The sequence below is a fragment of the Nothobranchius furzeri genome, chromosome 2 (assembly GCF_043380555.1).
Source record: "Nothobranchius furzeri strain GRZ-AD chromosome 2, NfurGRZ-RIMD1, whole genome shotgun sequence".
In the NCBI taxonomy this organism is placed as follows: Eukaryota; Metazoa; Chordata; class Actinopteri; order Cyprinodontiformes; family Nothobranchiidae; genus Nothobranchius; species Nothobranchius furzeri.
This window is the reverse complement of record NC_091742.1, coordinates 59,910,918-59,923,238: the sequence shown is the minus strand read 5'-3', so window position 1 is coordinate 59,923,238 and position 12,321 is coordinate 59,910,918. Positions and strand designations below refer to the sequence as shown.

Genomic DNA, 12,321 nt, shown 5'->3' with positions numbered 1-12,321 from the left:
AACATGAAGAGGTGACCGGACCCTGAGGAAGACTGTGGAGAAGGACCGATTCCAGACCTTGGGGGACCTGCGGAAGCAGTGGACTGAGTCTGGAGTAGAAAAAAAAGCTTCAAAGCCTCAAAGCTTTCTCAGCTCACTGTTTCCCCTGCTATGTGTCAGTGGATTTCCAGCTTCCTGACAAATAGGAGCCAGCATGTGCGGTTGAACAATGTTACATCTGGCACAAGGTTGATCAGCACCGGTACACCACAGGGGTGTGTCCTTTCTCCACTGCTCTTTTCATTGTACACCAATGACTGCACCTCTAATGACTCAGCTGTAAAAATCCTGAAATTTGCAGATGACACCACTGTCATTGGGCTCATCCAGGATGGTGATGAGTCTGCTTATCAGCGAGAAGTTGAGAGGCTGGTGGTCTGGTGTAGTCAGCACAATCTTGAGCTTTACACCCTTAAGACTGTGGAGATGTCGTGGATTTTAGGAAGCTTCCCACAGTGCTGCCCCCCCTCACAATATCCAACAGCCCAGTGTCAATGGTGGACTCATTCAAGTTCTTGGGAACTATCATTTCCAGGGATCTGAAGTGGGAAACAAACATCAACTCCATCCTCAAAAAGGCTCAGCAGAGGATGTATTTCTTACGGCAACTAAGGAAGTATGGCCTACCACAAGAGCTGCTGATCATCTTCTATACTGCTGCAGTCGAATCCATACTTTGCTCATCCATCACTGTCTGGTTTGGGTCAGCCACAAAAATGGACAAATGCAGACTACAGCGTATTATTAAAACAGCAGGAAAAATCATTGGTGCCCAACTGCCCTCTGTCCAGGAACTGTACATCAGCAGGACCAGGAAAAAGGCAGAGAATATTGTCCAAGATGCCACACATCCTGCATCTACTCTCTTCCATCTCCTCCCATCTGGCAGACACTACAGATCGCTGTACACAAAAACTACCAGACACAAGAACAGTTTCTTTCCTTCAGCCATTTCTCTCCTGAATCTGTAGATTCTTTTACCATCCTTTTACTATAGTTTTTAATACAAATTCAGTATGCTTATGGATATGTGTGTGTGGGTATGTATATATATATATATAGGTGTGTGTGTAAATGAACATGTGTGTGGGTATACATGTTTTTATGTGTTTTTAGGTATTTTTATTCTCATTTATTGTGGTTGTTGTATGTTTTAGAGAGCAAACATCTACCGAAGACAAATTCCTTGTAAATGTAATTTTACTTGGCCAATAAATCTGAAATCTGAAACATCCAGAGCCACCGTGTACAGGCGTGTGCAGGAAATGGGCTACAGGTGCCGCATTCCCCAGGTCAAGCCACTTTTGAACCAGAAACAGCGGCAGAAGCACCTGACCTGGGCTACAGAGAAGCAGCACTGGACTATCGCTCAGTGGTCCAAAGTACTTTTTTTGGATGAAAGCAAATTTTGCGTGTCATTCGGAAATCAAGGTGCCAGAGTCTGGAGGAAGACTGGGCAGAGGGAAATGCCAAAATGCCTGAAGTCCAGTGTCAAGTACCCACAGTCAGTGATGGTCTGGGGTGCCATGTCAGCTGCTGGTGTTGGTCCACTGTGTTTTATCAAGGGCAGGGTCAATGCAGGTAGCTATCAGGAGAGTTTGGAACACTTCATGCTTCCATCTGCTGAAAAGCTTTACGGAGATGAAGATTTCATTTTTCAGCACGACCTGACGCCTGCTCACAGTGCCAAAACCACTGGTAAATGGTTTACTAACCATGGTATTACTGTGCTCAATTGGCCTGCCAACTCTCCTGACCTGAACCCCGTAGAGAATCTGTGGGATATTGTGAAGAGAAAGTTGAGAGACACAAGACCCAACACTCTGGATGAGCTTAAGGCCGCTATCGAAGCATCCTGGGCCTCCATAACACCTCAGCAGTGCCACAGGCTGATTGCCTCCATTGAAGCAGTCATTTCTGCAAAAGGATTCCCGACCAAGTATTGAGTGCATAACTGAACATAATTATTTGAAGGTTGAGTTTTGTTTTTTTTTTGTATTAAAAACACTTTTCTTTTATTGGTCGGATGAAATATGCTAATTTTTTGAGATAGGAAATTTGGGTTTTCATGAGCTGTATGCCAAAATCATCAATATTAGAAACAATAAAAGGCTTGAACTACTTCAGTTGTGTGTAATGAATCTAAAATATATGAAAGTCTAATGTTTACTGGTACATTACAGACAATAATGAACTTCATCACAATATGCTAATTGTTTGAGAAGGACCTGTATATTAGCTAGCGGGAGAGTAAACAGCTATTGCCGTAATGCAGGTATCAAAACTGTTAGGTGTGGTTTCTGGCCAGCTGAGGGCAGCACAGTGCTGTTTAATGTGAAGTTGCTCCAGATTATGGTTAAAGAACCACTAAAACTGGTTTGAAAGCAACGGTTTGGTTTTAAAAACGCTTCAGTGTTGCTATAAATATAAAGAGTATAAAAATATATATTACTCTAGATTTAAGCAACTAAGTGTAGTGGAACCCGTTTACATAACTTGGTTAAGTAAACTCAACATTTCATGTTTTTACAGTGTAGATCCTACCAGCAAAAACAAAAGCAGAAAGATTTTAAAGGGATCTGAAAGCCAGCCCCTCAGCACTGTGTCCCAGACAAAAGTGCAGACAGTCGGGACACTATTAGTCTGAGAAGAGACCCTGAAGCAGGAACAGGGTCACTCAGTCAGACTCACACTCAGCAACAGCTGCTCCAACACACAGCAGCAGATAAAAAACATGAATTCTCTGCACCATGATTATTTTGGACTGTTGTTAATTAAGTTAAAAAATGTAGGAACTTGGTATTGTGGGGACTGACAAAAATGAAAAGCAAGAAGCTGTCAGCAGTGGATAGGAATTCCTCTGATTCAGCTCTTTGAGGAGAGTCCTCCTCATTTTCCTGTAAACACAGGCTGTTTTCCTGCTGACGGGGTGGTGCACCTCCCCAGGGCGCTGTGCTACAGGATATAGATAGAACGCAGAGGCAGGCCGTGGCCGGCAGCCCATGAATAAATCTGAGACCGAAAATTTGCTGCTGATTGCAGCGATACAGTCAAGGCCTGCACCTCTTCTTTCTCCCCTTCGCACTCCCACATCAATCCATCCTTCATTGATCAGCAACACCCATCCTGTCCAGCCTTCGTCGTTCACCCTTGAAATAAAGATCTACAAAGAGACTGTATGTAGGAAAACTTTGTGTGAACTTTACAGCTACCTCCTCCCAATTTCACGCAAGCAACATTAATTTGTTGTTTGGTTTTTTTCCGTGAAAGCAGCTAATCAGATTTTAGAACTTTTCTGTAGAGTGCCATGTTTCCTGAAAGGGGCAAAGATGAAAAATAAAGATTTGCTAAAGAATAAAAGTTTAGGTAGAGCTTTCCTCCTGAGACGTACTTGTACATTGTTGTCGTGGAGCTGGTTGCCACGAAGACTAGGTTTGAACCTCGGCCGTTTCGATCCACACTCCTCGGACAAGCTCGGCCCAGAACACCACTGTCCACCTGAGTCTTCATGAAGAAAAAGATGAGAGAATTTTTTTTAAATTTGATCATCACTTTTGATGCACATCCTGAATCAATAAATCCATTCTGTGCGTGTTGTGTGGGCATGACATCAGACTGGACAAGGTCAGCCAACACCACCTGGACCTTGTTCCTGTATCTTACTCTGTTAATTGTGCATCAGCAGACTCAGCACTGTCTCTGCAACTTAAGGCTGCAGCTGTCACGCAGCTGGCTCTACATAACTCCAGCACTGACATGCTTTCACTGCCACTCAGCAAAATAAAAGATGAGTTTTATTGATGTTTAACTTGAAGCACTTCAGCATCTCCAAAAAGCTTCTGATCTGACAAACTGCCGGGTCAAAACCTTAAATCTAGACCCCAAAACAAGTAAGAAAAACTTTATATTAGAAAAATGCTTTTATTTTGAAAATTCTTTAACATAACAAAGACGGTGTGTTTTAATCACCATAACATAACTGTGATGTGAAGCATTTAAAATGTATTGGTTTATCTTGAGTTGCATCCAGGTATTATTAAAAACCCAACCACACACAAAAGTAAAGTTTTAACTATGGAGGCACTCTAGCACCCTCTGGTGGTGATTGATAAAACTACAACCCGATTACAAATCCTGCTTTTGCTGAACGTGAGTGAAGCAGTGAAATTTAAACGCACCAAGAAATGAGCAGTGAGAATAGTTATTTGTGTACCTGCACTTTTAAGGTTTTCCTCTCCTCCCAAACACGACTCTTCCAGCTCCGCTCTGCCTCCTCCCTTTGTTTGTAACTCGGTGCTTTCACCAATGTTTGCCTTGTGCTGTCTCTGCTTGATCTGCTCCGTATTTATCTGATGCTCCATTTTTTTCTCTACTGTGATGTTCATGACTTCTGCTGCTTCCAGGTTAGGAGCCCTAATGTCCTTCAGGGTGAACGGTGTGGCTTCAGGCTGAACCAGTGGTCCCTCTGACCGGTCCTTCTCTGGTACTCCAGCCAAAGTCTGACCAATGTCCTTTATTACAAAAACACTGGGAGACAGATGGTCTCCGTCTTCTATATCACTGTCTTCAAAGAGGGACTTTATCAGACTTTCTGAAGCTGTGGGGTCTTCTGGTTTGTTTCTGACAGGATTCCAGATCGTTTTGTCTTCGTTTGGTGCACTTGACATGTTCTCTTCACATATTTCAGAGCGGGGTGAAGGTGTGTGATGAGTGACAGAATGAAAATATGGCTGTTCAGTTGCAAGTTCAAGCATCTCATTGGTGCTCTCTTCATCTGACCTTGATCTTTGTGCAGAACTTTAAGAGAGGACGGACATAATTACATGAGATTTTAACTAATGTCAATACTACTTAACCTTTGCTTCTTACATGCTACATGCTGCCGCTCGATGAGCAGAAAGCCCGTTGAGCGTTTGGAAGGAGTGGGGTGCTTCTGTCTCAGAAACCTGACGCAGAGAAAAGGACAGGGTCTGGCTGGACAGGTGAGCAGGAGGCTCCGAGCACATTCTGAGGGAAAATGTCTGGGAATACTGATAACAGGCTTCCACCTGAGGGGTGTTCCTTTGGAGGGAGGAATCCCAGCAGGAGGGGGGCAGGGAGCTGTCAGGTGTCTGTGAGTAGAGTCGGGAGGCTGAGGCCTGAGAGAGACGCTGCTGCTGGTCAGAGGTGGAAAGTGACACCTGGGGCCTGAATCACAGGATAATTAAAAACCCATAAATGTAAATTAGAGCAAAGTTAAAAATTATTAGTTGGAAGGCCAAGATTATTTTGAACTAATCTAATCAGAATAATCTCTGAAAATTGATTTAAATAAAAGTCTAATGAAGTCGGAACTCTGTAAAACCTATCAGAATTCATTTTTTCAGTTTTTACACTTCTAACACCTAAAGCATCACGGAGGACTAGTGATGCACCGATACGACATTTTTTGGGCCGATATCTGATATTGAGATAAACTGACATTAATGCTTCTAAAATCAGCAGATTTTGTATAAAATGAAAATTGTTAAAGCTGAATTTACATTATTACGTACACACATTTATGGTTCTGAGATTTCATTCACCGTTCACATGACTAAACAATTACACAACCCCCCCACCCCCCCACCCCCCCACCCCACCCCGAAACCGGCAAACAAATGGAGACGATATGGAAAGATATCGGTCGTTAATATCAGCCCAGTTTTATTTATCGGACCGATACGTTAAAAAGTGAGTAACATCGGCCGATACCGATATTGATGCCAATACATTGTCTATCCCATTTGGATGACCCAAACCCACTTCATGTTCAAGTGTTGCTAAAGCCTCATTTAAGCGCTCTTAAGCGTCAGCAGCCAGATTCTGTCCTGCTGAATCAGTCAGGTTAAAGGCTCAGTTAGCATTAGCATATAGCTTATTTTAAACACCTAATCACAACTCCTGCGTTGTCCAACTTACCAGCACGTGTAACTATTCGTCCTTTCTGGATCCCTGCAGCTGCTCAGAGCCCTCCTCTCCGCTAGGACAGAAATAAAAGTAAGGTCTACACACACACACACACACACTCACAATGCAACATTTAAGTCTAGGTTGTGTTGTACTCAGCATTCATGTTGATACTAAATGAACACTGGTACAAAACAAAGCTGTTTCCACTCTGACTGACTTTGATCACTAGTTGAACGCTGATGACATCTGGCTGCATCCAGACTCTGGGCCCGCAGAGCAGCCAGGATCCTCAGGGCGTCCTGGGAGAGCGGGCCCGCGTACGACCGGTCGCTCTGTCGCTCCATCTCCTCCCTAACAAACCGTCTGTCTGACCTTTGACTCTTCTCTATTTAAACAGGACAAAGAAAACTGGTTTTAGTGACACAAAAAAACAGATTCAAATGATTGTTATACAAACTTTAATACGGGTGATCAAAAATAAACAAGATCAGGATTAAAACATTTGAATTTTACTTTATTTATCAGATAAGAAAAATGTTAGAAGACTGTGAGACATGAAACACACAAAGAACAAAACACAACAAGTCATATTTCACTTTAAACACTGAAAACATTCCGGTTCTCAAGAGGAAGTGAGCTTTTCGTCGTTTTCCTTTCACTGCTTTTGTCTCTTGCCCTCCTGATCTTCCACTATTTTCTGCAGAAGTCGGGCATCCAGGTGGAAGAAAATGTATAATTCCCTCTCCCGTCTCAGGAGAGGATTACGATCCAGCTGGGAGCGCTTGGTTTTCACTTCTGCCAGGATTTCCTGCAATACTTGTTGGAGATTCTGCATCTGAGTCTCGGCTTCCACAAGCTTCAGTGTCAGTTCCTGCAGAGAAAACCAAACATGCTTCAATATAATTTAAACTACTGAAATTATCACTTTAATCAACAAAAAATCTAATTACGCCTAAATTATTAGAGGTAATGAAAATAATGTTTTTTAAAACGATTCACGTCCGAATCGAGATTCTTATCAATTCTGAATCGATTCATAATTTCCAAGCTGTTACTTGAGAAGGTATTTTCCAAACACTTCCTAGCTTTTCGCTGCTCATACTGTCTTGCCAGTCAAGAGCAACCCATCCATCATCACATTCACAGCCAACTACATCACAGACACCTGGCAGCTTTCTAACTTACAGAATAAGGCTGTTAATCCTGGAATTGACACTTTCTGTTACTAAAAGTATTGATTCTGAATCGAATCTCCATCCTGAGAATCAGAATCTAATTAAACCATGACTTGTTTTAAGATTCACACCCCTATAAATTATGCTTTAATTCCTATGTCAGAGAAACTTTGTCAAATTAATTACAATTAACTGGGTTAATAGGTTTCGTACTGTATGTGGCAAAGTTTACTTTAATTAAATCTGCTCCAAAAAAACATCATTTGCGGTCGTTGAAAGGTTGTGACTCAGCAAAATGGCTGCAGCTGACAAAAGCATCACAATAAAACTGATCAGATATAAATAAAAAGAAAAAAGGTGTCTAGAAAGATCATTTTCCAGAGCTTAAACTGCAGATAAAAGTAAAGAAAAAGATCTGTAATCTGAGTTATGACATCTCTGGTTCAGACCGGCAGCTACAAGATTACAGCAAATACACGACACATGTCAAGAGCACAGATTTACAAGACCTGAGCCCCTCGCATTAACATTTAAGTTTTAACATTTGTGAAAATTTCATTAAGACGTTTCTTGGGTTTGACCTGGTGATTAAAAAAACTATTTCCCCTCTGACACAAACAATAGTAGGAAAAAATTTGCTAATGTCAGTTGTGGCTAAGCTATCTCAGCTAATTAGGTCATTAGGTTGAGAAGCCATTAATTAAATCTGGTCACATCATTTCTGACAACACACACACACACACACGAAATACTTATCAACACCATTTATTCCCACATTTTGTGTGATGGAAAAGATTGAGACCCTAAAGGCCAAGAAGTGACCCAGAAACACGTCACATAATGTGCAAAAGATAAAAACTGTGCTCCAAGCATCCTTCACCAAGTAGACCAGTGTTAATAAAAGCCGACTGACTCACATCACGAGTTGAATTCACTCATTATTGTTGATCAAAGCAAAAATCAAAAAGAAATAAACCCACCTGTGCATTGGGGCAAAGGAGGTCCTGGTCATTACTGGCCGTTGGACATACCTGCGGGCCTAGGACCAGCTGCTGCACCTCTGTGTACGCAGCCCTGTGGAGCATCTCGCAGTCGCCGTAAAGGCGAGCCGCAGCATAGCGCTGCTCACGGCGGGCGCTCGCTAGAGTGTCTAGCAGCAGCTGGTGGTTGGTCACTAGACTGTGAGCCGCCTGGTCCAAAGCTTCATACGTTCTAAAGGGTTCCACTCGGCCGGAGCCCGAGTTGTGCTTGAGGATCTGGAGCAGTCTGGGGAGGGGGGTGTTACAAAAGCAAAGTTCAAAATCTGACAAAAGTTTTGAAAGCCTTACGTTAACTCATAAAAACACAACGATAAGTAAGTTCAAGCGTTTTCCCAAACCAAACAAAAAATCCAAAAGTGACTCAGAATCTTGGAATAGGAGGCTTTAATCAACACTAAGCACTACGTACATTCGTGAGATGCTGACAGATCTTGTTCTAATGCGGCGAAGCAGGGGTGGACTCCGAGGTAGTAAGCCTCCTCTATGATAAAGAATATTTTAAACCTCTCTACTTAACTTTTTTGCTTAGGTTAGCTAAAACCCTTCACGCTTCCAGCTTTCGTGATTATGTTGCCTAATCCCAAACACACTAATAAGAGATTTGCACACACTTCTGACTGACATACACAACCCACTGTACAAAAACATTTATTATTCCCTCAACCCCCATCTCCACTTCCACTGAAACTGTTTGTAATCGGAACAGTTGGAAAACCCGAGTGCACACCTGCTGAACGCAGCATCCTTGCTGCTGATGATAGGGTTGGGTCTTGGGTTGACGGCCAGCTCTGGGTGCGCCAGAGACTCTATTCTTAAGGTTGCTTCTTTGCCTTCTTTCAACAGTCTGCCTTCAATTTCACTCAGCTGTTCGTGACACGTCTTCCACCTTCTCAGCTCCATCTCCTGAGCCAGAAGCACCAAGTCGAAGGACGCTTTCTGCCGTAGTAAGTAGTCACGCACCTGTGAGGGAAGACTTAAATGTAAGTAGTGATGGACTTTGTGTTACAGATGCTACTCCTTTGGATGCTTTGAAACGAGATCAGGAGACGTGGAAGCTTACCTGGTCCTGCCTGGACGTGTAGTACTTCTGCCTGGCCAGCTGCAGCGCCAAGTCTCCTCTCACTACGGGAACATTGAGCAGCCTGGCTGACTCTCTAAGAGCAGCAGGTACTGGTCCATGAAGCAGAGCTTCCAGCTCAACCTCCACAGCCTCCAGCTCCTTTCTAGACACAGCTTCACGTACGTGCAGTGAAGAAGAGGCGTAAATGCTCTAGGAAGAGTCAGCAGAAAAAATATGAATGCGTTAGAGCGTTGGTTATTTAACACAAAACTGTCTGTTTTACCTTAGTATGACCAGCTGTTTCTGAGAGCCAATCTAATCCAGCTTTGATGCTCTTCTCCTCTGCCAAGGCCTGCATCAACTGGTGCTGAGCAACAATATGAGCCCACTGAAGTCTCGCCATCTCTGTCCGCTTTAGCTCAGCCGCACTATCTTCACACTTTGTCTCTTTCTCCACTGCATCTTCACTGGATTGGACACCAAGGATTTGAAAGCGATCAGAGCAGGAGGTCTCAACAATATCAGAAATACCCTCAAAAAAATGCTTCTGTGTGAAGGCAGCTAGAGTCTTGGTGTTGAGCTCCTCCTGATGTAAGTATGGATCCAATGAGAGCTGAGAGAGGAGGACAGCAGGCCTCTGGGGCATGGAGGTGTTTGATAGCTTGGTTTCTTTTTGAGGGAAATGTGATGCCAGCCTGCTCACCTCATCTGTTAGGACACCTAATAATGAGTTGGTGTCAGCATTCTCTGCTCCAATTGAAGCCCTGACTTGCTTTAGCGAACATGCATTAGAGTCCAGCTCTGCAGCGAGCTGCAGCTCATGATCTGCGCGGGACGTGGTTACCACCTGCAGCTTGTTGTAGCGCCGTTGCTTCAGCTCCTTCTCTTTGTTCAGCACTTGGAGTTCTGCACGCAACTCTTCTAAGGTCAGATCTTCTTCCTGGGCAAACGCGAAGGATGAAGAAGAGGGCCCCAATATGTTCCCATCTGAAGCTCCAGCAGTTTTCAGGACTTCACTCAAGGCTCCTTCATCCAGAATTGGCTTTCCAGACTTCTGTAGTTCTTGAAATGCAGCAACCTCCTCTGCGGTGAGGACGTTGCTCCGGTTGAGAGTGCGACAGACAAAGCGCAAGAAGTGAAGGTTCTCCGGGGCGCAGTCAAACAGCCAATCAAACTCTGAGCACTTTAGCGAAGATGTACCAGGATAACCCAGACGGCCCAGGGCCTCCACAAACTGGGCTCCATTTAACATGTTTGACCTGTATCTCCCTTTATATTGGGCTGGTAATTCAGCAGCCCAATACGGGGGATCAGAGGACAAACAAGAGTCAGAAAACATACGGCAATACATGATTGACCTGAGTATTTATGTATGTTTTCATTTATTATCCTTCACTAAAAACAAAATCAAATGAATAAAAATAATAATAATAATAATAACAAAAATGGTTTTGGTTGAAGCAATTAGTTTTAAATCCCTGCACATGTTTTTAAGGCCACATGGACTCATCCTTAAATGTATACTTTGTAACAAACCAATATACAAAATAATGGTTCACCATCTGACTTATAAATGTAATCAAGTTTTAAAGAAAAAATAAGCATGACTAGCGGACAGCTAGTTAATATAGAGATGATGCTCTTACAGCACAAACAATCACTGTTTATAGATTAGAAATCGTTTAGGATAAATAGTAACGAATCAGATCAGCACACAACAAACACCATTCATCTTCTGATACTGGAAGTTTACAGAATAGACAATTACACTGGTGTCGTATTAGCTTAACATCATTTTCTGTGGCTTAAATTGTGTATTAATCACATAAAAACATCCTATCATAATTAAATGAGCATTCAAAGCCACGTGATGACTAAAGTTACAATATGGAACGGGTTATTGTGGTATCATTAGTCAGTTAATATATGTCAAGAAATATCGCTACAAATAGTACTCTTGTTGGCGTTACTAAGAAAATACAGTAGCTCAGCCGCCTTTACTACCAAAGACACGAGACTTTTAGAATTCGAGAGGTAAAGATATTCTCCAGAGCCAAAGAAAACGGACTTTGGGAAACTAGCTAATTCTGCTACGCCAGAATACCACTGAACACATCCGGGACAGTTAGCTTGCTAGCTACAAATGACAGTCATTTGTGGCGCTCATGAGTTTATAGTCGGTAAATATAGATTTGCCAGTGGGTAATTTTTAGTTTTATTCATTCTTTTCCAAGTCAATACTTACAAGTTTTGGTTGAAATAATCGAATTTTAGCCGATGCCTCACCACTCGGAGAAACAGCTCGCGCCAACTTTCCAAACAGACAGTGCGTAACTACGTAAGACCAGGAATAATACGTCATTACGCAAATTTCTGAAAAACATTTCGACCGTACACATTACTGCCCTTTTTTTCATCTCCACAACCTTCGGTTATGTAGCTTGAGAGAGTCTAATTATAATAGACATGATGACATGATGATATCTGTGAATTATACAACTATTCACTGCCGGAAACCATGTAGTACAGCAGTAAAATGTTATAAAAATCAGCTTCTTATGAGCTTTTTTCAGTCACTTTGTTGCATTTTTCATATCACATTTGATATTTGCACAACAGTTCATTTTCAAAACAATTATCCTAGTTCAAACTGCAAACCCTTGTTCATAACCTGCAAAAGCATGTCACGTAATGCAAACTAGCTGTTTATGGAGCAAGCATTAAAGACAATGAAAGTGTAAGTGTAATCACAATGAAAAGTAGCACCATTGTTTATGAGCAAGTCAAAGGCTTTGTCATGTTTTCGTGATGACACTTCACTCTGTAAGAAGATCCCCCCCCCCCCCCCCCCCCCCCCCCCCCCGGCCAAAAAAAAGGGACACTACCTGGAAATGCTCAAGAAAGCACTCTTGCACAGCAATTTGAAATCTTCAGTTACAGGATGTTACATATTGTTGTTTTTAGTGAGGTAAATAAGTACAAAACATGTTTTTTCACCAAGTCTCGCCCCTGAGTTCTGGAGATGGGCACCAGCTCCTCAACCCTGGTAAGGTCTGGATCTGGGAACGGCAAGGCG

At 42.6% G+C, this 12,321-nt stretch overlaps 2 protein-coding genes across 5 annotated transcripts in view; both read right to left on the bottom strand.

The window, feature by feature from the left end:
* The window catches only part of poln (polymerase (DNA directed) nu), a 109,095-nt gene extending 97,505 nt beyond the window's left edge, over nt 1-11,590 (bottom strand). For all 3 annotated transcript variants that reach the window (XM_070547034.1, XM_070547035.1, XM_054747692.2), the window contains exons 1-6: nt 11,491-11,590; nt 6,188-6,355; nt 5,980-6,040; nt 4,909-5,226; nt 4,253-4,836; nt 3,431-3,543 (exon numbers count right to left, since the gene is read on the bottom strand). In XM_070547034.1, coding sequence (XP_070403135.1) covers nt 3,431-3,543; nt 4,253-4,836; nt 4,909-5,226; nt 5,980-6,040; nt 6,188-6,314 — 1,203 coding nt within the window. In that variant the 5' untranslated portion in view covers nt 6,315-6,355; nt 11,491-11,590. The remainder of the gene's footprint in view (nt 1-3,430; nt 3,544-4,252; nt 4,837-4,908; nt 5,227-5,979; nt 6,041-6,187; nt 6,356-11,490) is intronic.
* Nucleotides 6,412-11,478, bottom strand: haus3 (HAUS augmin-like complex, subunit 3). 2 transcript variants are annotated; one of them, XM_054747694.2, is made up of 5 exons: nt 9,529-11,478; nt 9,246-9,455; nt 8,913-9,145; nt 8,177-8,411; nt 6,412-6,841 (listed from the first exon to the last, which is right to left on the bottom strand). In XM_054747694.2, exons 1-5 carry the CDS (start codon nt 10,594-10,596, stop codon nt 6,626-6,628), a joined length of 1,962 nt encoding a protein of 653 aa, XP_054603669.2. In that variant the 5' UTR covers nt 10,597-11,478; the 3' UTR covers nt 6,412-6,625. The 2 variants fall into 2 exon arrangements, with proteins under 2 accessions (XP_054603669.2, XP_015802262.3); XM_015946776.3 differs by having other exon boundaries at nt 8,126-8,411; nt 9,529-11,477.
* Nucleotides 11,591-12,321: the final 731 nt, after the last annotated feature.